The 25,253-nt window shown below is 42.5% G+C and overlaps 3 protein-coding genes across 3 annotated transcripts in view; 2 read left to right on the plus strand and 1 right to left on the minus strand.

Moving 5' to 3' along the window:
- MED6 (mediator complex subunit 6) overlaps nt 1-6,515 on the plus strand; it is a 15,558-nt gene extending 9,043 nt beyond the window's left edge. Inside the window, exons 4-6 of the mRNA XM_060174202.1 lie at nt 3,246-3,268; nt 5,262-5,289; nt 6,117-6,515. Coding sequence (XP_060030185.1) covers nt 3,246-3,268; nt 5,262-5,289; nt 6,117-6,244 — 179 coding nt within the window. The 3' untranslated portion in view covers nt 6,245-6,515. The remainder of the gene's footprint in view (nt 1-3,245; nt 3,269-5,261; nt 5,290-6,116) is intronic.
- A 2,169-nt stretch (nt 6,516-8,684) lies between these two features.
- ADAM20 (ADAM metallopeptidase domain 20) lies at nt 8,685-14,300 on the plus strand. The gene is made up of 2 exons (XM_007528444.2): nt 8,685-9,417; nt 11,881-14,300. The coding sequence occupies exon 2, from the start codon at nt 12,029-12,031 to the stop codon at nt 14,186-14,188; it is 2,160 nt and encodes a 719-aa protein (XP_007528506.2). The 5' UTR covers nt 8,685-9,417; nt 11,881-12,028; the 3' UTR covers nt 14,189-14,300.
- Nucleotides 14,301-22,431: 8,131 nt separating this feature from the next.
- Nucleotides 22,432-24,958, minus strand: ADAM21 (ADAM metallopeptidase domain 21). The gene has a single exon (XM_007528442.3). It carries the CDS (start codon nt 24,810-24,812, stop codon nt 22,656-22,658), a length of 2,157 nt encoding a protein of 718 aa, XP_007528504.2. The 5' UTR covers nt 24,813-24,958; the 3' UTR covers nt 22,432-22,655.
- Nucleotides 24,959-25,253: the final 295 nt, after the last annotated feature.

Consider the following 25,253-nt stretch of genomic DNA (forward strand, 5'->3'; position numbering starts at 1 on the left):
ATAGCAGAACTTGAATCTGAAGTTTCTGCTGCTTTTATTTTATCTGCTGCTTTCTAGCCTGATACATTGACTATTTAGATCTTCAGATAATACTCTTTATAACAAAAGAATAGAACATTTGAAGGTAGGGAGTTTGGCATGATTGGAGTAGACAAGGATAATGAAAACTTGTTATATCATATTGGTCTTTAGGTGGTTATATAATTTCTACTGTATTATTTTGGTAATAGAAAGAGCAAATTTAGCTTCTGTTTCTGCTAAGTGACTTTCAAGGGTAGCTTCAGTTTAAATGAAATTTTTTTCATATTATGAAATTACTTTGGAATAAGCTTCCTCTTCCTCGACTGTACTGAGAGACAGGTGCTATTGGAATGGCAATATAGTGTTGAAGGAAATAGTCAACATATTTGAGAAATCTCATGAGTTGTACGTGAAGATTAAAAAGCGTTTTAGTCAATAAATGAGATAGTTGTGTATAAAGTGATACCATAGACTCTGAGAGGTTAGATAGTGTTGACCATTCATTGATTACATAGTATACCAGGTAGGCTAGGGGAAGGATGCCTAGACCTGAAAAATACAATAACTGTTAGATACATACGACTGTTTAGAACTGGAAGCACATATAGTACAAATTGAAAGAGAGAGAGAGTGGTAAAATACACGGTAGGTTCAAAGGTTAAGTGCACCAAGATGTAAGATATAATATTAACAATTTAAAAATTGACTGCATGTTTTTTTTGTTTTTTGTTTTTTGCCTTCAGTGGTGTTTGTACGATCCACTGCTCCTAGCGGCCATCCCCCCGCCCTTTTTAATTGGCTAGGACAGAAAGAAAGTTAGAGTAGGGGAGGAATAGAAAGCGCGAGAGAAGGATAGACACCTGTAGGCCTGCTTTACCATTTATGGACGCACTGGATCGACCTTCCCGTGGTGCATCCCGCGAGTCCCCATTCATTGGGGAAACTGACGATCCTTCCTAGCCGACTGAATCCACATGGATCCCAGTCACTTTCAAAGCCATTAACTGGCTACGGAAGAAGGGCAAACGCTAGAAGAAGAAGAACCATTTATGAGGCCACCCTCCTGCAGGTGGGGAGGCTTGAACCGAGATCTTTGTGTGCACCCTTGCACTTCATGCTACATGTGCTTAACCCGGTGTGCCACTGCCCGACCCCCCCTTGGTTCGTGTGTTGAAGTGATATTAGCTGTATTTGGGTAAAACATAAAATTCATTTGTTTCTCTTTTAAAAATGTGATTTAGGAAGATTAAAATTGCACATGTCACTTGCATTTGTGACTTGCAGCTTATATTATTAATTACTTTTTTTATTACCACAGCACTGCTCAGCTTTGGCTCTCGGTGGTACTGGGGATTGAACCTGGGACCGTCGGTGCCTCAGGCATGAAAGTCTTTTTGTATAACATTAATGCTAACTTTCCAAACTTATTTTATTTTAGATTTATTTTCTGTCATGAGAGAGAGAGTCAGTCAGAGCATAACTGGCACGTTTGATGTGTCATGACTTTCCCGACAACCTAGTCTCCCTTTCTGCCTGTCTTCCAAATTCCACCTACAGTTGAAGTCATCTGGTTTTCAGCCTTCTCTTTCTTACTCAGCCCACCCAACTCTTCAAGTTCCATCCAAAGTGAGCAAAGATTGGGATTTTAGTGTTTTTGGTCTAATATCCAGTGGGGTTTTTTTGTTTGTTTGTTTGTTTGTTTTTGGTTTTTTGCCTCCAGAGTTATCACTAAGGCTTGGTGCTTGCACTATGAGGCTCCACTGCTCTTGGAGGCTATTTTTCCCATTTTGTTGCCTTTGTTGTGGTTGTTATTTTTCTTGTTACAGTGTTGTTGTTGGATAGGAACTGGGACCCTTGCGCCGGTCCTTGCATCTAACCCTTCTCTCTCATAAGTTATTAAGTCTTTTTTTTTCTTTTCTTTTTTCCCCACCATGGTTATCACTGGGGCTCATTGCCAGCACTATGATCCACTCCTCCTGGTGGCCATTTTTTACTATGATTTGTCTTGGTGTGGGCTGTTTTGGATTCAGAAACACGGGTGTTCATTCAGCTTCCTGGATACCTATGTTTTGAACATTGCCCAAGTGTAGAAAATTTCTGCTAAGATGCCTTTGAATATGTCCTTTACTCCTTTCAGTCTCTCTTCTTCCTCAGGGATCCCAATAACTCTCACATTTGATTTTCTGATAGAGCCTATTTCACAAATAGTTGCTTCACTTTTCCTAAACCTTCTTCAACAGCATACAATTTTTAATCCATCAGAGTCTTCTGCAACTTCGATTGGAGTCTTTGTGTATTTTATAACTCTGGTGAAATGATTTCCGAGAGCTTGAATTTGTATCTGTTTGTTATGTTTAGATTCCTGTTACTGTTTAGAAAGCAATTCAGCTTTCATAGTGAGTTTTCTGAATTCTCACTCAGACATTTTTTTTCCAGGTATTTGTGTGTTTTCTTAATGGTTTTTTTTTTTTTTTTCATATTTGGTTAAGTGTGGTCTCTGCTGTTCAGTGAGTGGTGTTACTGTGGCTGTGATGTTTATATGTTGTTGGGGAGGAGTCATCCTGCTGTGACAAACTAGAGTCTCGCTGCTTTGTTTCAGTTTGTGCTCTGGCTTCGAGACGCATACTACCACAGCCTGAGCAGACGGCACAGCTTTCCATAGATAAATTCACCACCTTCTTGGGCCCAGCCCTGTGTCTGCTGCATAGCTACCAAAATGGCATGGCGGCTAGCTCAATCTGGGGTGTGTATATGTGTGTACGCACCTTGGTCTTGAGTTTCCCCCAACCCTTTTTCCAAGCACACACGCACCCACCTGTGTGGCTCAGTGAGTGTCTTCTGAAGCTCCAGTTGTAATGTGTTGTTGGGTTCCCAGGTGTTTTTTGTTGCTTATCTAGTTGATGAGAGTGGCTTTGAGTGGCTGCCGTTCCCTGGCCACACCCCTGGACGTCCCTGACAAGCACACTTTATCGCCCCCATAGCACCACACTGCTAAGACCTCCAAAGTTCTCGGCCCCCATTATTGCATATTAAGAAAACCCCATTTATAACAGCTTCAGGAAATAATTGGGCATACATGTTGAAATATAACTAGCATATTTGGTATATTATATAAGCACTATACACATTATATACACTATACACATACTTGTAACCTGAAGGTGTACAATGTGTTGATACTCTTATGTGTTATAAAGTGATTATCCCCCACGCTTTCCCACCAGGGTTGTGGATGACTCCACTACTGGTAGCCAAGTTTCCCCCCTTTTTTCTCTGATAGAAGGTGAGAAACAGAAACAAAGAGGGGAAGAAACATGTATAGCATTGCTCCACCACTTGCAAAGCTCCTCTTTGCTGACACCCCGCAGGTGGATACGTGGGGACTTGGGGGTTTGAAGTCAGCTTCTTGCACATGGTAATATATGCACATTTCTACCTACCTCCAAATTTATATCTACACACACATACTCACTTTCTCTCTCTCTCTCTCTCTCACATTTCTGTCATCTCAGAATTGTTCTTTTCATTTTTCTTTTTCTTTTTTTCCCCCTGCAGATGGGGACTGGGTGCTTGAACTATGGTCGTTGTACACTTGTGCTTTTCATTTTTTAAATTAATCCCTTCATTTGTTTTCTGAATTTCTTTCTAAATTTGCATGTCGTCTTATCTATTCCCGTGACTAGACACACAGACAAAATCATGACAATATTAAAGACTTGAAATTATACTTCAGAACTATAACTTTCATACCTGAAGCTCCAGCGTGTCAGGTTCAGTCCCCTGTATCACCATAAAGCAGAGCTGAGCAGCGCTCCGGAGAGAATGAAAATGTTTCACACTGATTTTTTTAACCAGATTTGAAAATATTTGTCTTTCTGTTGCTGTTTTCCATTGCTACCACAGACCCTCGTTTAGTCTAATATAGTCCCATTTGTTTTTTGCTTTTTAATGCATTTTCTTTTGCTGCCAAAAAAAAAAATAATGTAAGTTTAAAGATAGGGAGATGGGAAGGGCCATGAAATGCTGCTTTTTTTTTTTTTTTTTTTAAACATAGGAAGTTAGACTTGGATGAGGTCAAGTAGTTTATGAACCTTAAGAATGAGGGAGGAGCAGGACTCTACATTTTATTTATTTTGGGGTAGAGACAGAGAAATTGAGAGGGAGAGGGCGGGAGGGAGAGCCAGACCTTCAGAACTGTTTGACCCACTTGTGAGAGCTTCCCTCCTGCAGGTAGGGACCGGGGGCTTGAAGCCCGGGTCCCTGTGCACCGTAACAGGCGCTTTACGAAGCCTGCCGCTACCTGCCTCCAAGGAGCTATTTTAAAACCCCTGCCACTACCTGGCCTCCAAGAAGGAGCTATTTTAAAACCTCTGCCGCTACCTGCCTCCAAGAAGGAGCTATTTTAAAACCTCTGCCACTACCTGCCTCCAAGAAGGAGCTATTTTAAAACCTCTGCCACTACCTGGCCTCCAAGAAGGAGCTATTTTAAAACCTCTGTCTTGGTTAATTTGCAAAGGGATATGATGCAACCCAATCAAAAAGAAAAATTGTTGCTTAAAATGGTAACAGCACTTTATTTTTTCCTGTAGCTTGGCTTTTAGTAGCATACACATTAGAGGCCTTATGTTCAATTAAAAAAAATACTTCTTTTTTTCTTCTTCCCATTCATTACTTTCCAACTTTAAAAGTTATAGAGTCTTCACCTAAACTTCATTCTACTTCCTCATAGATCACCTATTCCTGTATGCTTCCAGAGTCTTGAAAGGCTCCATTATTCTCTCCCATTGGATTTCACTTCTTTTTGTAAAGCTGTATAACCTGGGTGGAGAAGCAGAGGGCTTTGTACATGTTCTAGTTTTAATTTGTGCCTTTTTTTTTTTTTTTTTTAAGTTTTACTTATTTTTATCAGAGAGTGAGAGAAAGCTACACTGGCATGTCTTTATGACTGGACATAAATATGCGTGAGCAGTTGACTTCCGTATAGCTCTAGAGGACTAATGATGGGCACACATGACATTTTACCTGATTGGTCCCTTTTTGGAGCAGAAAATAACTAGGAAAGGACAAGTTTACTTTCTGTGTTGTAGGTTTAGTAATTTGTAACCTGTGAAGTATGATTTGAATGAGAGTGGGGATTTTAATATGAATTGTGAAGCGAAGAAGAAGAAAGTCTGCTAACCTGTTGTCCTTCTTTCTCTTCCCTGGGGCCTCAACTCCTCGATTTGTATTGTGAATTATAGCAGAAGTCTGGAGAAAAGCCTGTTCCAGGTATGGTTACTCTGATGTTATTCTTTAACTTGAAATAAGGCCAACTTTTTTTTTTCCCCCCCATTTGTATTTTTTATTTCTTCATTATTGTATAAGGACAGAGAGAAATTGAGAAGGGAGAGGGATATAGAGAGAGGGGAAGAGACAGACACTTCACCACTCGTGAAGCTTTGCCCCTGCAGGTGGGTGCCAGGGGCTTGAACCTGTGTCCTTGTGCACTGTGATGTGAGCACTTAACCAGGTGTGCCACCACCCGGCCACAGACCAACTTGTTTAATCTCCTAACAACTATTGCATGTGTGTTGAGTAATGGCTAATCTGTCCTTCTAAGTTCTTTCATTGTCATTTGTTATTACCAACATCTGAGTTATTACTAACTTCTGTGTTGGAAAAAAATTAAAAGGTGCTTTTTGCAATAATGATACGCATATTTCAAACATGAATTGATAATGGGAAGAGTAGCTATGGAGAAACTGAGGTGACTTTTTACATCACATCTCAATGTGACAAAAGGCTTTTTTATTTCATCATTGAAAGTTAAACCATTTAACTGAGATATAACAAGTATTTGTCTTGTTTATGCATGCTATCTACTTTAAAGGTGTTTATTTGTCTGGTTCCACGGTTGTGCATGGGTACTAAAGCAGTTTGCTTGGGTGATAAGTGCTTCTTATACATCAACCTGACAAATAGGCCAGATTTAGAACTTGAAATTAAAAGTTCCAAATGAATCTGAACGAATCTGAATCATTCACATTAATCATTGTCTACATTGATCTCATCCCTCTACCACCAACATTCCAAAAACATCTGCTCCTGATGCCAAGTGGATCAAACAAAGAAAGAGCCAGAACCTGTACCAGAAACTGTCAAGCCTGAGGAGAAGGAGACCGCAAAGAATGCCCAACAGACAGGCACTAAAGGCCCCCCTGAAAAACGAATGCGGCTTCAGTGAGAATTGCTCAGGAGAAGCCTGCAGGACTGCTTTGCCATTACCATACCTCGTTACTGTGACAGGCTCTTGAACATCCAAATTCTTTGTCACAACTCTGCCCTCTTTAAGAAAGCTGTGCAAGAACCCTCATGTCCCCAGATTTTAAAAAAAATGAATAATAACATTTTTATGTTTCTTTTGTAAACTTTCCCCTTCTGGACTTGACAGCAACCTCCTTATTCACATATGTTCTATATATATATTTTAAAAATAAAGCTATCGGTATAAATTGTGACTTTTGCCATCTTATTTCCAGGTGCACTTTGTAAACACGAAGGATTTTTAAAGTTGTAACTAGACTCACTTTTCTTTATGAGTTGCATATTTCTCAGTATTAAAATAATAAAGGTTTAGTGGCCCAGGCGGTGGCCCCAGTGGATAAGGTGTTAGCCCTTGAAGCGTGAGCTCCTGCATGTGCCAGTGATGCTAGGTTCTGGTTTGCTCTCCCTCTCTCATCCTCTCTGTTCTGATTCATTCATTAATAAATGAAATCTTTTTTTAATCTTCCCAGGCAATATCTTTAGTTCACCTACATGCTAGGTATCAGGCTCAGGCAAAAATTACTAAAGCCAAGGGCCCCTTGGAACATACCTAAAATAGACTTCCTAGCTTCTCACCTAAAGACCCCTAATGTCAACTGCTCTATTCCTACCTTTGGGTTCTGTTTACTAAATAAATTACCCTGCTTTATATCTTACTGCCTTTCAGCCACCAAGTTGCAGATGCTATCATGATGCCATCCTGACTTCCCTGGGCAGACGACCTCACTAATGGGTCCCGGAACCTCACCTCTCCAGAACCCTGCCCCACTAGAGAGAGAGAGAAACAGGCTGGGGGTGTAGACTGACCTGCCAATGTCCATGTCCAGTGGAGAAGCAATTGTAGAAGCCAGGCCTTCCACCTTCTGCACCCCATAAAGAATTTTGGTCCATACTCCCAGAGGAATAAAGAATAGGGAAGTTTGTTTGTTTGTTTGTTTAAAAAAGGAGACAACAAAACGGTAGGATAGGAGGGGTACAACTCACACAATTCCCACCACCACATCTCTGTATCCCACCCCCTCCCCTGATAGCTTTCCCATTCTCTAGCCCTCTGGGAGCATGGACCCAGGGTCATGGTGGGATGCAGAAGGTGGAAGGTCTGGCTTCTGTAATTGCTTCCCCGCTGAACATGGGCGTTGACTGGTCGGTCCATACTCCCAGTCTGCCTCTCTCTTTCCCTAGTAGGGTGGGTCTCTGGGGAAGCTGAGCTGCAGGACACATTGGTGGGGTCCTCTGTCCAGGGAAGTCTGGTCTGCATCTTGCTGGCATCCAGAACCTGGTGGCTGAAAAGAGAGTTAACATACAAAGCCAAACAAATTGTTGAACCATTATGGACCTGAAGGCTGGAATGGTGCAGATGAAGTGTTGGGGGGTACTCACTGCAGACTATTGTGTACTTCTGCTTTCAGGTATATATTTTGCCCTAGTTTATGGACACTTGTGAACATATGCTCTTACCTCAGGGGACCTGGTCTATATCTGGGTTTTGGGACTTCGTTAGGAAGTGAACCTTGTGGAATGGAATTAGAGAATACTATGAAAGGAAAGGTCTCACCCTAGTAATGAAGCTGAAGGGTTGTCGTTCCACAATTAGGGAAGTTTTTAATGGAGGGATGGCATACAGAACTCTGGTGGTGGGAACTGTATGGACTTATATCCACTATCTTATAATCTTGTTAATCATTGTTAAGTCACTAATAAAAAATAGCCCCTCCTGCTTCATGATCAGTGAAACAGGTTTGTGAGTATCTCCCTATCTCCCCCCTCAATTTCGTTCTTTTTTAAAATTATTATTATCTTTATATATTGGATAGAGAAAGCCGGAAATTGAGAAAGAGGGAAGGGGGTGATAGGGAGACACTTGCAGTCCTGCTTCACCACTCATGAAGCTTTCCCCCTGCAGGTGGGGACCCGGGCCTTGAACCCGGGTCCTTGTGCACTGTAACGTGTGCTTAACCAGGTGTGCCGCCACCTGCCACCTCCCCCCTCAATTTCTATCTGTCCTTTCTAATAAAAGTAGGAGGAAGAAAATGGCTACCAAGAGCGGTGGATTTGTAGTGCAGGCACTGAGTCCCAGTAATAACTTTGGTAACAATTAAAAAATAATAGAAATACCATGATTATTTGAAAGATAATGAAGAAGGAAAAAAAAAAAGATGACTACTCTGAGCGGAGTAATGTCTCCACTTAGACTACTCCACTTTTTTCTCCTTCCTTTTTCTTTCTTTTTTGATAGAGGGTGAGAGAGGAGACATACCTCCACTATTTATAAATGGGGACTAGAGGCTTGAAACTGGGCAGGACCTTAGCAGTGTCTTACCCAGAATGGACATACCCAGAACAATCCCAGAATTCTATTTTTGTCTGTCTCTATTGGCAACACTCTTGGCACCAAGTTCTGTATTTGTCAAGATCTAGTCCAGAGAGTGAAATCTCCAAGAATAATTAATACATGGAATTCTTCAAAGGTGCTAGAGGACTAAATATATAAAGGGAATCCAGAATCCTGAAGTGCATAGAGGTATGAGTTGTCAGAAAGAACCTTACACTTTGAGGAGTAGATGGCAGGGAAGTTCGGGTTCGTAATTGGTCTAATACATTTACTCTCGGACTGTAGAAGACATTACCCAGGTGGCGCTGTTAGCTTAGGGGCCCAGGTAAGGGGTACAGAGGAACTAACAGCTGTACTTTGTATCAGGTATTGCTGGTTACTTAGAGACTTGGAAGATGGCCTCCCAAAACTATGATTCAGTTCTCAGAGAAAGAAGCATTATCCTGGTGGGTCTTGTGTCAGTGTCCTTTGTGTCTTGTCCTAGAACCTCCGAGTAAGGAGTACTGACTGACTGGTGAGAGTCACCCAGTACCAGAGGATGGCTCTGTTCATCTGGTTCTCAGGCTCCTGAAGAGAGTACACACTATGCAGCTAGTGTTCATTCCTTCCCCTAGTATAGGGAGGTAGAAGGGGTGGAGAAGAGAGAGTGAGAGATGTCACCACCGCACTGCTCGACTACCTATGGAGTGCCCTGTGCTAACTATTCCTGCCGCTGCTTCAAACCCAGGGACCCGTGTATGGTGAGGCACCTGTCCTACAAGGTGAGCTATCTCCCAGCCCTACAACTTTGATAGGGCCTGGTGAAGCTTGTTCTGGTAATATGGTAACCAACCCACACCATCTGAGAAGACCTCATTTGGGGGGGATTAACAGAAATGGGTAGTAGGCAAAGGACTAGAAACAAGTTCCCCAGCCTTTTGTTCTTGTCTTTCATTCTCTCTTTAGGACCTTTCTGGGGGGGAAAAACTCAAGAAACTATCAATAGCTAGCAATGAAAATAATATATATGTACAGTCCTATCTTCAGCTCTATAGAAAAAGTCTAAGTTTTAGTTTGGATTGTGGAAATTAGTGGTTAACACATGAATTGTCAGAAGAATGCCACTGTAGTTCTGTGGTGACAGTAATATACTAAGGCCACCAATCTGTGCCAAGCTTTCTGACGCTTTCTCTACCGTTTTCTTTAGATTTGGCTTTCTAAGTCATTTTTGTGATCCTGTATGGTTTGTGACTTAAGTTGGGGTTTGAAACACTGAATTAGGTTGTAACTGAGAATGAATGGAGACAAGTTCGAGGTTTTGAGGAATTAGTTTGCTATGGCTGTTGGAAATAGAAGAGTTAATCATCAATGCAGAGGAAGATCTTACACTGTCAGAAGTATCAGGAGTATTAGAAAGGAAGGGTTTTGGAGCAACACCCATTCACATACTTAGTCATAACGTGATGTTGCTTGTCTTTGGAGCAATGCAATGGTGATCAAGTTTCTGTAATTTCTCAAAAATTCTTGGCAATACAGTTTCCCACATCACAGTTCTGAAAAAGATCTTGCTAGGCAATGTAGGCTATGTTCTTTCCTCTTTGTGATGCTTCCTCTTTAGTTATCATCTTCTCACCTACATACTTCCGTCTTAATAACCCCAAATCTGCAGCAAACAAAAGCTATAGAAGAAGCCAGATGCTTAGGATCCACCTCTACTAGTGATGCTTTCTCTAGGAAGTTTTATCTATGAATGCTAATTTTCTTGTGGGACCTAATGGACATGGGTTCTGAAGAAGTCCCAAAATGGATACACTATAGTACTAAGGATATTTCTCATTCTCTGTTCTGCTGATCACACAGTTTATGTCCTCATTTGAAAGCCTATTAGTATGTTCAACTATGTACCCAAATTTGATCTAACTTTTGTCTTCACATGTTAAGTAAATTACTGATATTTTCATGTGAAAACCAGTGAATGATTGAAATTAGTGTCTGCTTGAGCTAAAATGTATGCTTTAATTAAGAATCATGCAGGTACAATCATACTGTGGTCTGGTGAACATTTTAATAAATATCTTCAATCCAGCTTTCTCTAGAGCAGGGGTGGGGGACTCTTTTTTTTTTCTTTCTTCCTGCCAAGTACCATTTGGATATCTATAATTTGCAGGCCATATGAGATTATCCACATGAGAATTAACACTTAATGTTGCTAAGTTAAAGCTCTAAAGACTTACTGAGTTTTGACTTGCCTTGACAGGACTAGACCAAGTGATTTCATGGATCACAGATGGCCTGTGGGCTAGAAGTTCTCCACCCTTGCTCTAAAGACCACAGCTAACTCCCCATCATGTGAAAGAGCTGATAAAATCCATACCTGTGTATCCAGGATGAGCATCTTTTGATTGAAAACATGATGCAATTGAGCTAGTGAGCAGAAGACTGCTACCTCCATGCTTTGATTGAGGAAACTGTATTACTAGCCTTGTCCCAGATAGCAACCCCACTCTCATTGCCTCCTCGGTATGACTGTCTTTCTTTAGCTGTCTTGGGTTTTGCTGATGCTAAAACTGCATTATAGGGAGTTGGGAGGTGGCACACCCAGTTAAGCGCACATAGTACTAAGCACAAAGATTCAGGTTTGAGCCCCTGCTTGCCCACCTGCACGGGGGACACTTCACAAGTGGCAAAGCAGGTCTGCAGGTGTCTATCTTTTTCTCCCCCTCTCTACCTCTCCCTCCCTTCTCAATTTCTCTCTGTCCTGTCCAATAAAATGGAAAAAATGACTGCCAGGAGCAGTGAATTTGTTGTCTAGGCACTGAGCCCCAGCGTAACCCTGGAGGAAAAAAAAATGTATTATAAAAAAAAAAATCTGTCTAGTAGAGGGGTTCTTCTCAAAGTAGCATCCCTTAAGTAGGGCTTATTTCTACTTGCGTACTTCAGACAGAATGTAGATCAGCCGTCTGCAGAATAGTTCAGGGATACTAGTAGATTGGTCTTTTCCCATGTGAGCAATCTCTCGCTATTAAACATTGCTCTGTACCTACTCCCTCTCCAGATTCAGCAATGAGGAATCTTTCCTATTGTCCTCTGAGTGTCTGCCCTTCCCCATTACTGCCTATATATATGAGAAAGGCCCAGACATTTTTTGTGTTCAGTCGCAACTAAGGAGTCACGTTCACCTCATCTTTTGCCTATGCTTCCCACCCCGTTCACCCGATCCCAGTTTATTCTTGTTTCACCTTCAGTACTGCAGCTGTCTGATAGTCCAGCTCTCCCGTGACACAGATCTATAAAGTTCAGCTCTGAACCTTGAACAGCTGAGAAGAGAAGCTGAACCAATAGTGTCTCATACCCTGTTTTCCAGCTCTGGACAGACACCTCTATACTAGTATAATGTCAATGGATGAAGCCATGGTGCAAATCAGAGTCACTCTTCTGTTACTATGTCTGGGAGTGTCTCTGTCCATCGCTGCTCACTCTCAAGCCAAGTCTTCTCAGTTCTCTTCTCCAGAACTGGTGATCCCTTTGAAGATGACTGGCAAGGGCAGAGGTACCAAGACTTCCAACTGGCTCACCTATCGCCTGAAGTTTGGGGGCCAGATACACATTATTCACACGAAGGTTAAGAAGCTCTTGGTCTCCAGACATCTCTCAGTCTTCACCTACACAGATCAGCACATCCTCCAGCAGGATCAGCCTTTTGTTCCTGACAAATGCTACTACCATGGTCACGTAGAAGGGGTCCCTGGGTCCCTGGTTGCCCTCAGCACCTGCTCTGGAGGTCTGCGTGGAGTGCTGCTGATAAATGATCTTGTTTATGAAATTGAGCCAGTCAGGTTTTCTGCCACTTTTGAACACTTGATGTATAAGGTCAACAAAGATGATGCGCAGTTCCCACCCATGAGGTGCGGCTTAACAGAGGAGGAGCTGGCACGTCAGCTGCGGTTCCAGGAGTCATTTAATTCCACTTCAATGCAAAGTTCTTATGTGGGTTGGTGGACTCACTTGCGATTTATTGAGTTGTTGGTGTATGTGGATCACTTTCGATATCTTTACTGTAACAGCAATGTCTCAGTTGTGCAGCAGGAAGTCTCTGATGTTGTCAATGTGATGGACCTCTTCTATCAGCCCTTAGAAGTCCGTATTTGTTTGACTGGGATTGAAATCTGGAGCCAAAGAAATCCACTTCCCACTGATGACATAAATAGACTTTTGGAGTTTTTTACCATCTGGAAGTATTTTAATTCAGCTAACCAACCATCACATGATGTTTCCCATGTTTTTATTAAAAAGTCTTATGGTGTAACACTTGGTGTTTCCTATGTTGGATCGGTCTGCCAATTTCCTTTCAATTCTGGAATTGATTCCTTTGAGGACAGAAGTCTGGCTCTTTTTGCCCTTACTGTAACTCATGAACTTGGTCATAATTTGGGCATGAAACATGACACAGAAGAGTGTAAATGTGAACTTCAGTTCTGCATAATGTATCCTGCTAGAAAGAACACATTTAAATTCAGCAACTGTAGTTATGCCGAATATTGGGACTATACTATGAACATGGGGTTATGTATCCACTCCCCTCCACGCCCAGAGAACAGGTTGCAGTATTGCGGGAACCTGGTGGTAGAGAAAGGTGAGGAGTGTGACTGTGGCACCGCACACCAGTGTGTTAGGGATCCCTGCTGTCTGCTGAACTGTACGCTGAAGCCCGGCGCTGCCTGTGCTTCTGGAACGTGTTGCAAAGACTGCAAGTTCCTGCCACCAGGGACTTTGTGCCGACAACAGGTCAGCGAATGTGACCTTCCAGAGTGGTGCAGTGGTAAATCTCGTCATTGCCCAGAAGACGTTTACATGCAGGATGGGATTCCCTGTGGCGCCAATGCCCACTGCTACCACGCACGATGCAGAAGTCATGATGAACAGTGCAGAGGCATTTTTGGCCAAGATGCCCGGAGTGCACCTCGGACTTGCTACGCAGAACTCAACACCCAAGGAGATCGATTTGGTCACTGTGATATTATAGACACAACATACATAAAATGTGAGGACCCTGACGTCCTGTGTGGGAGAGTTCAGTGTGAAAATGTGGAAATAATCCCCCTTCTGGTAGAGCATTCTACAGTGCACCACCTTCAGCTGAACGGTACCACTTGCTGGGGGACTGATTATCATGTGGGGATGTCCATACCTGATATTGGCCAAGTGGAAGATGGTACAGTGTGCGGTCCGAAAAAGATCTGCGTCCATAAGAGGTGTGTCAGAATGGCTCAGCAACCACAGAGCTGCCAGCCTCGGACCTGCCACATGAAGGGAGTCTGCAATAATAAGCAGAACTGCCACTGTGACCGTGGGTGGGCACCACCCTACTGCACTACCAAAGGCTACGGAGGCAGTAAGAATAGTGGCCCACCTCCTAAGAACCAAATCGTAGGGTTAAAGTCACGGGGAAATTGGCATTCCCTGTCGACCTTGTGGCTTATTCCTCTGAGCGTTTTGATTTGCTTTTGTTTCCTGGTGCTTTGTAAGAGAAAAAGGAAGAAAGGTCAAAGTTAGGAAAAAGAAGACTCACTATGAAGGAAGCAGCAGGAAAGGAATGAGGTTAAAGTAGAAGTAAGACTAAGACCCCCTACTTTGTGGGGAAAAAAAAAACCCAACAAACCCAACTCAACGTTTTTCCTTTAGTAGTAGAGAAATGTCAGAGCACGTCTGACAGCTCAAAGGAAAAAAAATTGCTGTCCTCATTAAAGACTTTGAAGAGAGTCTCTTCAAAGAGAGACAGCTCACTGTAAGGATATGTGTCTTGTTATGCATACAACCCAGAACCCAGAACTAGCACCACTGGGAGGGTACCATCACGCTGGGTGGTGCCTCTCCGACTCTGTCTTTCCATCTGAATGGAAAAGCAGGTCTGGGGGTGATGAAATCATGTATGTGGGAGGCCCAGGATTCACAGGAAAAAAAAAGAAAAGAATTGAAGATACAAGGGTAATAATACATAACAAGAATACATTTAATTCACATACATGACATGCGCGCGTTAAGTCTATCATGCAAAATAACTATAAACGATGGTAAATTTAACCAGGAGGTAACTGTCATTCTATTAGCTATGTTGGGTATGGTATCTTGACTAAAAGACACAACATAGCCAGAACTGGCTATGAAACTGGATCTCAGAAAATGTTTTCGTACAACAGTCAAGTGGTTTCACTCATATGTGGGGTTTAGAAAACTGATACATGTGAACTTGGGAAGAAAAACACAGAAGCAAGCAAACTGTTTCTAAGACTTGTGAGAACTCTGGTGGTTCCCTTTGGAGTGTGAGAACACAGAACTTTGGTGATGGGCGTGGTGTGGAATTACACACTGTGATCTTACAGTCTTGTAGCCTACCATCAATCACAAATTAAAAAAAAAAAACAAAACCTTTTCCTTCTCTCTGTATATTTTAAAGATAATCAGAAGTAATTTACCTGGCTAGGACATAACAACTTTTTTTTTTAGATAGAGAGAGACCAGAGTAACAAAGCTTCCTTCAGTGCAGTGGGAGGTTGTGGTCCACATTAATGTTGTTAATAGCCTCCAGGAAAGAATCACACAGTACAGGCAGTATGCAGAGAAGTTCAAACCACCAATACCTACATTTCATTCCATAAAGAAGGTATTCAAATTTGGGGCCAGGTGGTGGCACACCTGCTTAAGTGCACACACTATAGTGTGCAAGGACCCAGGTTTGAGCCCCCGGTCCCCACCTGCAGGGGGGGAAGCTTCACAAGTGGTGGATCGGGGCTGCAGGTGTCTGTCTGTCTCTCTCCCTCTGTATCACCACCTTCCTTCTCTGACTTGTGAAGCATTAGCCCTGCAGGTGGGAAGTGAGGGCTCAAACCCAGATCTTTGTGCGGACGGACCCTTTCACACAGTACTATATGCGCTTAACCAGGTGTGCCACCACCCAGCCCCTTATTGTACCTGTTTCCATTTATTCATGATACAGAGGGGAGGGGAGTTAGGGAAGAGTAAAAGAGACACTTGTAGCACTGCTTTATCACTGGTGAAGCTTCACCTATGTAAGAAGGGACCAGGGGCTTGAACCCAGGTCCTTGTGTATTATAATGCATGTGCTCAGCCAGGTGCATCACCACCCACCCCGTTTTTATTTATTTAAAAATTTTATTTATTTATTTTTTGGATAGAGACAGAATTTGAGAGGGAAAAGGAGACACATGGGCCAGGTGATGGTGTATCTGGTTGAGTGCTCACACTACAGTGTGCAAAGACCCAGGTTCAAGCCCCTGGTCCCCATCTGCATAGGGAAAGCTTCATGAGTGGTGAATCAGGGCTTCAGTGGTGAATCAGGTGTCTCTCTGTCTCCCCCTTCCCTCAATTTCTGTCTCTATCCAATAATAAATAAATATTCTTAAAAAACTATTAAAATATTATTAAAAAGAGAGGACACACACACACACACACACACACACACATACACATACACACACCTTCACTACTCATGAAGCTTCCTCCCTGTAGGTGGGTACCGGGGCCTTGAACCTGGGTCCTTGCACATGGTGACTCAACCAGGTGTGTCACCACCTGGCTCCCATTCTAATGTGTCTTTTTTCCTTAGTATTCCGTTCCTCTAACTCACCTCTCTGCTGAAGTAATTCTGCCATCACCTTTTAAATTATCACATTAACATTTCTAAGCTTTATAGATACAGTAATTCTAGCAACATATTTGGAAAACCTCTGAGTATCTTTGTAAAATGTTAAATCCTGATAATTCTCCTGATTCTAAATTCTCAGGATCTATTGTTATATATGTGTTTCTGGTTTCTTTTAAAATATTTTATTATTATTGTATATATAGAGAAATTGAGATAGGAGGGGGAGAGAGAGAGAAGAGAGAGAGAGAGACTTGTAATACACTGCTTCTCTGCTCACAAAAGTTTTCTCCCTGCATGTGGGGACTGGGAGCTTGAACCCAGGTCCTTGAGCATTGTAATATGTGTGCTCAACCAGGTGTGCCACCACCTGGCCCCGTTTTTCTGGTTTCTGATATCATGTATTATTAGCTAGCTGCCCAGGCTCCTTGACCAATGATCCAACACCTGTCATGACTAAGAACTGTACTTTCCCAGTGGGGCCACTCTTGTGAATGAACACTAGTTTTTGAAATAGATGCAATGAGACAGGAAAAAGAGGGGAAATACATTTGGAGAAACGTGATCTCCAGGCAGTGAAAAGATACTTTTTTCTAACAAGGGTTAAGAAAAGGGTTTTGCTAACCCAAGGATGTTCATGAGAATCTCAGGATTCAAGGTATATATATGTCATGAAAGAAACATTATCTTAGAATATGACATAAGTCTCAAGTGTACAACAATAGAATTTGACCAAGAAGCCAGGCTGTACCTATTGAATTCTAATTGCCATTTAATAAATAACAGGTTCTTTTTCTAGATTTTTCACTCTTTGTGCATCTTCTTGTTAAAAAGCATTTCTGATAGAAACGAGAGCTTAGACAGAAATGTGGGCACAAGTGACTTTACTTGGGGGCATAATTCCCAAATTACAAGAGTAGGTGAAGAAATACTGAACTGAGATGATGAAGCAGTAGAGGTAAATCAAGTCTATGCCAAGAGCTGCGTGGCCACGTGAGCAGCCAGCACGTTCTTCTGTGGGCTCTCTCGGGACCCATGGTCAGATACCTCAGGTCTGTCCCACGAGGACTGGGGAGACTGTGGAACTCACAAGGCATCTTTCACTCCTTACGCGTTGCGTCCAGGTAGACTAACTCCCTTTTTCGCTTGTCTCGCTCTCTGCTTGGGGCATTCTCCTGTAAAGTAAAAGCCACTCATGTGTACAGGCATTGTCACCAGTATGACAGAAGCCGTGGTGACATTTCATCTTTGCCTGTGTCTTGTCTGCTAGGGAACCAGAACACAGCAGATACTGACGGACTGACTACCCTTGTCCTAGCTGAGCTCCCTGGTATTTTGGTAGACAGTTTCTTTGCCCTGACATGTTCCTACTTTATGTACCTCACTTTCCTCTCTCTTTTTTAAATTTTTTAATATTTATTTATTTTTCCCTATTGGTTGCCCTTGTTGTTATTATTATTGTTATTGATGTCATCACTGTTAAATAGGACAGAGAGAAATGGAGAGAGGAGGGGAAGACAGAGAGGGGAAGAGAAAGACAGACACCTGCAGACCTGCTTCACCGCCTGTGAAGCAACTCCCCTGCAGGTGGGGAGCCGGGGGCTCAAACCGGGATCCTTCCTCCAGTGCTTGCGGTTGGCCCCACCTGCACTTAACCCGCTGCGCTACCAGCTGACTCCCTCTCACTTCTCTTTTTTTTTTTAGAGTTTTTTTTTAATATTTTATTTATTCATTTATTTATTCCCTTTTTGTTGCCCTTGTTGTTTTATTGTTGTAGTTATTATTGTTGTTGTCGTTGTTGGATAGGACAGAGAGAAATGGAGAGAGGAGGGGAAGACAGAGAGGGGGAGAGAAAGACAGACACCTGCAGACCTGCTTCACCACCTGTGAAGCGACTCCCCTGCAGGTGGGGAGCCGGGGTTCGAACCGGGATCCTTATGCCGGTCCTTGTGCTTTGCGCCACCTGCGCTTAACCCGCTGCGCTACAGCCCGACTCCCTCACTTCTCTTTTTTATATGCTTTTCTTACACCATGGAGGAATTCCAGTTATGTTTCACGTATCTTCTTAGAGAGCCCAGTAGCTCAGAGTGTAAATTTGATCACCAGTTTACTCTTCTTGTGCTTTGGAAATAAATTGAATTCACTAACTCCTGGTTCCATGGTCTTGCTTCTTGGGGAACCTAAAATAAGAGGTAGATAAGTCTCTGATGAATTTTACCCACTAATACTGGGAAAATGTGTGTATCCAGTCCTAGTTACCTCAAGTAACTTAGCAATCTAAATATTGTAGAAATATTGTAAAAGGTGTAACTTCTTGTAAAGTTTTTGAAGTTATAATGTGAATATCAGATTAATTTAAAACATAATACAGACACTTAATTTACTGCCAATGACATATTCAATAGTGTGTCAAGTCAACTGCTAACCACTTGAAAAAGCATATGGTTAGGTTTAAATTTCATTTGTATAGCAAACTAAATTCTCTATTTAAGAATTAAAACAAGCGGAGAGCAGGAAGGTTGCTCACCTTTCAAGGTGCCTGTCTTGCCATGTGTGAGAACCAGGTTCAGGTCCTTAGTATACCACAAGTGAGGTTACTATAGCACTGGAGACAGCTTTCGCACTCTGGTGTCTCCTCTATCTGAAAAAGTCAACTCAGGAGGTGAATCCTTGGTGATGACAAAAACAAACAAGCAAATAAATAAATAAGTAGAATTAAAACGGAGCCATCACAATCCCAGAAAACAATGTTAGAGGACGATGACCTTGAGGTCTGGTCTCTAAACCCCAATTCCATCAGGTCCCAGAGAGAGAAAAGGGAAAAAAAAAAAAAAAAGGAAGGACACTCAGAAGTAGTAACAGGTGTAGTTGTGACTTAGAAAGAAAGAGAAGGCAGGACCATAGAAAAAAGGAGCAAATGTGTAGTTATAGTTAATTATACAGTTATGGAAATAGGAGCCAACCCATATCTGTGACCTAGGGAGTACTCCACCACTACAGTTTCCAATGGAGGGTGGGGACAGGGAACTCTGGTGGTGGAAACGGAGTGGAATTATACCCCTGTTATAATTTTGTAAATCAATAGTAAGTCACTAATAAAAAATTTAAAAAGGATTCTTCCTGTCAAAGTAATGATAAACATATAAAACCTTGTAAATATCAAATAATATTCAATGGATAAGTTTGATTAGAACAAATTTCACGTTTATACTAAGATAGTAAATTTCACTAAAATAATTTCAAGAGATCATTTGGAACAGCTACCTTTGGTCTCCATGTGACCCTATGGATTTAACAATCTGTAAACTTTTCTCTGATTGTTTTCAAGACCAAGTTCAGTAAGACTGTCCTTTTGGTTCAGGATTCCATGTTTTTTGGTTTTCCAAATACCTGTCTCTGTCCCCTTCCCCTCAGTTCCAATATCACTTTGAGGGAGCGCTATTTTCCAAGATTGTTCCTTTTTCCCTTTGTAATTCCTGCTTTTACTACTTGATCCTAGGAGAGGTGACTGCATAGTGTCACCAAGTGCACACAAGTAGACTACCTGGTTTCACAAGGAAATGCTTTCGCAAAGATGTCTGTTGTATGCTTTACATTGGGTTGTTCTAGATCTCCCCGCCAAGAGAATTGGATCAGTCCAGTTAGTCTTGCTGGCCGCTTGGCCCCGCCCCGAAGGAACCCCGCCAGAGTTCCTGAGTTCGAGATTTGGAGAGTTGCAGAGTAAGAGAGAGTGCTTGCCCCGCCGCAAAGAGACAGCAGACTTCTGTTTGGTGATTAGTTTGTCTTAATTTATGAATCATTGTTCCTGAATAAAGAAATACAGCTTCCCTGCCCAGCCATATGTCTCTGGTCGTCTCTGTTACCCGCCTGTGAAGCTAGCCCCGCCAGCTGGAGCTGCCGAATTTTAACAACAGATGTCTGTCCTCTCTACTCTAGGCCGGTCTGTCCCAGGTGGCAGTACACAGCAGTGAGCAAAACGGAGAAAAGCAAGCCTTCTCCCATGTGTCTAGTCTGACACTCAAAGCAAATACAAATTACACAGAAGAAAGTACACAAACGTGTCTTGGAAACACAGAGGGAACAGTATGGAGTTTGTTTTTTGAAGAAATTTGTTTATACTTTAACAAGAATAATTTTTTAAAAAATCTTTTAAGTTTGCTTTTAAAACTTTTAAATAATTTTTATTTGATAGAGAGAGACAGCAAGATATCAAGAGGGGAGGGAAAGATAAAGAGGGAGCGGGACAGAGAGACACCCACAGCACTATTTCACCATTCACAAAGCTTTCCCCTTGCAGGTAGGGAATGGGAGCTTGAACCCGGATCCCTTACTTATTGCAACATGTGTGCTCAACAAAGTGCACCACCACCCAGCGCCTATAATGAGAATCAATTTATCTTTCCTTCAGTTACTATGTAAACCTAGAAGGTTGGGTGAGACAAGCATTGTTATCATCCTCCTTTTAAGTTTTTGGAGCTTAATATTAGAAAATCTAAAAAAAAGGGAGTCGGGCAGTTGCGCAGCAGGTTAAGCACAGGTGGCGCAAAGCCCAAGGACCAGCTTAAGGATCCCGGTTTGAGCCCCCGACTCCCCACCTGCAGGGGAGTCGCTTCACAAGCGGTGAAGCAGGTCTGCAGGTGTTTTTCTCTTCCCCTTTCTATCTTCCCCTCCTCTCTCCATTCTGTCCTGTCCAACAACAATGACAACAACAACAATAATAAACAAAGGCAACAAAAAAATGATAACAAGGGCAACAAAAGGGGATAAATAAATAAATATTTAAAAAGGGGGGAAAAAGAAAATAAAAAAAAATAGAAAATAGAATTCCTCAACAGTTATTATATGTCTGTAGTGGTAGTAGGTACTGTTACTGCAGAAATACACGCTACTTTAGGGTGTCTCTTAGCCTCCAACGCTGGAACCATAAAAATTACTTAAGATTCAAGCTTGACTTTTAAGAACTTTTAATTGCCGCCAGGATTAGATTATCACTGGGTCTCGATGCCTACACAATGAATCCACGGCTCCCAGCTACCATTACCCTCTTTTTTTTTTCTTTCTATTTTTATTGGCTAGAGAAACATAGAAATTGAGAGTGGAGGAAGAGGTACAGAATGAGAGACACCTGCAGACCTACTTCACTGCTTTTGAAGTGTCCCACACTTGCAGATGGGGAGTTGGGGCAAGAACTCAGACCTTGTGTATGGTAATGAGTGTATTCTGCATTCAGCCGGATTTGCCAACCGGCCCCTCAAACTTGGTCTTAAGCGGCTCAGGTTGGCTCACATGCTTCCTTTCCTGAAGACAGCAGTAATAGCATGCATGCTCCTACCCACTGGGTTCTCCGCCTTTGTTATCAAGATAAATCAAAGAAATTTTAAGACAATTCATATTAGCAAAACTGTTTGATAAGGAAGGTGACATTTGCATATGGTGTTGTCACTGATATGGGAAATATCTCTCTCTTTTTTTTTTTAACCAGAGCACTGGTCAGCTATGGTAGTATTGGGGACTGAACCTGGGACCTTGGAGCCTCAGGCTTGAGAGTTTCTTTGCATGATATGCTATCTACCCCCATGCTATGGGAAATCTCTAACATTCCAGGGTCTCCTAAGTAGTGTTCTTATGGGAACCTCAGCAGGTCTCATGACTGCAACTGCCAGCTAGTTATGCAGCCCCCCCCCCCCACATCAGGCACCAGCTAGTGAGTGGCTAGGCACTTTGGCACCTGGAGCTATGGCTCCATTGACACGTATTCCTGTTTGAGGACTTACAACTCTTTGCCGACCATGCAGAGTAATTGGACCATGAGTCATGCAAATGTGACCAGGAAAGGCCTGACATGCTGAGATATCTTTCCTGAACATTCTCCCGCATACTATAGACATCTTCTGGGTCCTGGTAGATGTCCCCTAGTACTCTGGAAAGTCTGCCGAGAGTCTCCCCAACAGCATGAACTCGCAGTTTTGCTAGTTCTGTGCTTATCACTGGGGAAACATTCCCATGGTCCTGTATCCCAATCCAAATCAACTACTGAACTGCTGCTAAATGAAATATACTGTTTCAACAGCAAATAAGTAATAAATATGTCTTTGAGATGTGCTATAGGAACACAAAGTGGACATACTCAGCAAAGGATGAGAGCAGATATTTTATTTGCTGCTTATGATAATGAGCTGCATCCAGGAGGATGTTAGGAATTAACTACGCTTGATGGCAATATTTCTGATGATAGAAGGGAAATTCACTGTTATTTTTTTCTGTAAATTTTCAGAAGCGAGCTTGATTTCTGGCAAGTAGAAACACCTCTACCACCAAGCATCTAAAAAATAATATGTAGAATACAAATCTAAGCTGTTTTTAACCTGAAGAGTGAACCTTCGTCTTCTTTGGATGAATATATTTTAGAAGGTACAAGAATATAGCAATCATCAGTAAAAAGGAAACAGCCAGACCAAGAATCACAACAAGTGGCAAGACAAGTTTGGGGGTGGATGCTGGACCACTGTCAATACTCCCTCCATAGCCTCTGTGCAGGCAGTTGGGGGGGGCCCAACCATAATTGCAGTGGCAGTGATGTTTGTTATTGCAAACCCCCCTCATGTGACAGGTCTCAGGAAGGCAGTCTTGTGACAGCAGAGACAGTCTGACACATTGCTTGTGCATGCAGATCTTTCCGGGACCGCACATGGTGCCATCTTTCACTTCACCGGCATCAGGCGTGTTCATCCCTAAATGATAGTTGACGCTCCAGCAGGTGACACCATGGATGTGAGTGGACTGCAGCGCTGAGTGATCTTGCAGATGGGGAATCTTTTTCACATTCTCACACTGGATTCTCCCACAAAAGACATCAGATATATTACATTTAAGGTATGTCATGCCACTTATACCACAGTGACCAAAATTATTTCCTTGGGAGTTAATTTCTGTATAGCAACTCTGAGACGCACTCTTTGCACCATCACCAAAAATCTCCCTGCACTGTTTGTCATGGCTGTTACATCTCTTTTGATAGCAATAGGCACTGCCACTACAGGGAAACCCATCCTGCACATATCTGTCTTCTGGACATTCATGAGATGTCCCATTACACCACTCTGGAAGGTCACATTCATTGGCCTGATGTCTACAGAGTCTCCCTGATGGCATGAACTTGCAAGCTTTGCAGCAAAGCCCAAAAGCACAAGTTGCTCCAGGCTTCAGAGTACAGTTCATCAGGCAACAGGGGTCTTTCTCACACTGCCGTGTAGATCCACAGTCACATTCTTCTTCTCCTTCAATCACACCATTCCCACAGCGCTTCAGCATGAGCACTTTACCTGGACTCGGAGGACTGGACAGACATGACCCCTGGTTTAAAGCGGTCTTTGCAAAGTCGGCATAGCTACAGTTGGTGAAGCCCTCTGCTGGCATCCTGATAGCATTCATGATACAGTCGTTTTGTTTACACACACAGAATTCTTCATCGTGGCGCATACCCAATGTGTGGCCTAACTCGTGGGCCACAGTAAGAGCAAAAAGAGACAAGGGATCTCCTTGGAAATTATTGACTCCACAATCAATAGGAGGATGACATATTCCTGCAACATAGGCTATACCAAGGACATTTATAAGTGAGTTTTTAATGAAAATATGTGCAGTATCATACTGCAGCTGAGAAAGACTGGCTTGTTTCCACCGGGAGAAATCCTCCAGAACCTGTTCTATGCTTGTCATCAAGAAGACATTGCCATGATTCCAAATTTCAATCCCAATCAAAATCACATAAGTATCCAACTGCTGATAGATGGAATCCACTACGTTCACAATGAAAAATACATCCTCTTGCACTTTTGAGAAGTTACTTTGAGAGGACATGAAGAAACCGTTATCAACCACCACCACCAGCTCCAGAAACCATGAGTGGGCCCACCACATTTCAGTCGAATTTTGTTTCAGAGTCGATTTCTCAGTCTCTCCAGATTTAAACTGTTGGTACGCTGTTTCCTTTGCTAAGCCACACCTCATAGATGGCAGTTGTGTTCCATTAATGTTTAGCTTATACACCAGGTGTTCAAATGTTGTAGAGTTCCTGAGGGGCTCAATCTCATAAGCAAGGCCACTTATTTGTAGCATTCCTTGAAAGCCCCCAAAACAGGTACTGAGAGCAACGAGGGAATTGGATCTCCCCTCTACATAACCGTGATAATAGCAGTCAGCAGGAACAGCAGGCTGATCCTGGTGGAGGGCGTGTAGGTCTGTATAGGTCAATATTGGGAGGTTTCTGGAAAGCAGGAATTTCTTGACTCTCATGTGGACAACATGTCTCTGACCCCCGAACTTCAGGCTATAAGACAGCCATCCTGGAGCCTTTGCATCTCTGCCCCTGCTAGTTATCTTCAAGGGAGTCACAAATTCTGGGGAGCTGAGCTGTGAATACCTATCCTCAGAGAGAACAGATAGGGACACAGATATCCCATGCCAGAGCAGCAGGAGAAGAATTCTCATGGACATCTTTGTTTCCACAGCTGTCATTATGGAACTGCTTTTCTGGAGCCTTCTGTCCAGAGATGAGAAGGTTGAGGCACTGCTGGTCTAGCTCCTCTCTCTGAATGGGTCATTGTGTCACTGGCCTTTATGGATCTGTGTCATGGAGGAATTGGACCATCAGAACGTCAGTCCTGCAAGTGAAAATAGAAGGGTGGGATGGTGGTGGGATTTGGTACAGAAGGTGGGATACAGAAAGAACTGGCAAAAAGTGATTAATAAATCAAGAAAATACTTTGGATTTGCTTTCACAAAATGTGTGTGTGTGTGGGGGGGTGGCTGGGAAATTCAGAGGTCATAGGAAGATAATAGTGGCCATATATTTATTGTTAAGTGTTGATGTTATATTTTTCACCATGCAGTTGTTTCATTACATTTATATGGTCTGGAAACCTCCACAATAAAACGTTAAAAGCAGGGCTGGTTCCT

Source organism: Erinaceus europaeus, chromosome 16 (assembly GCF_950295315.1).
Source record: "Erinaceus europaeus chromosome 16, mEriEur2.1, whole genome shotgun sequence".
In the NCBI taxonomy this organism is placed as follows: Eukaryota; Metazoa; Chordata; class Mammalia; order Eulipotyphla; family Erinaceidae; genus Erinaceus; species Erinaceus europaeus.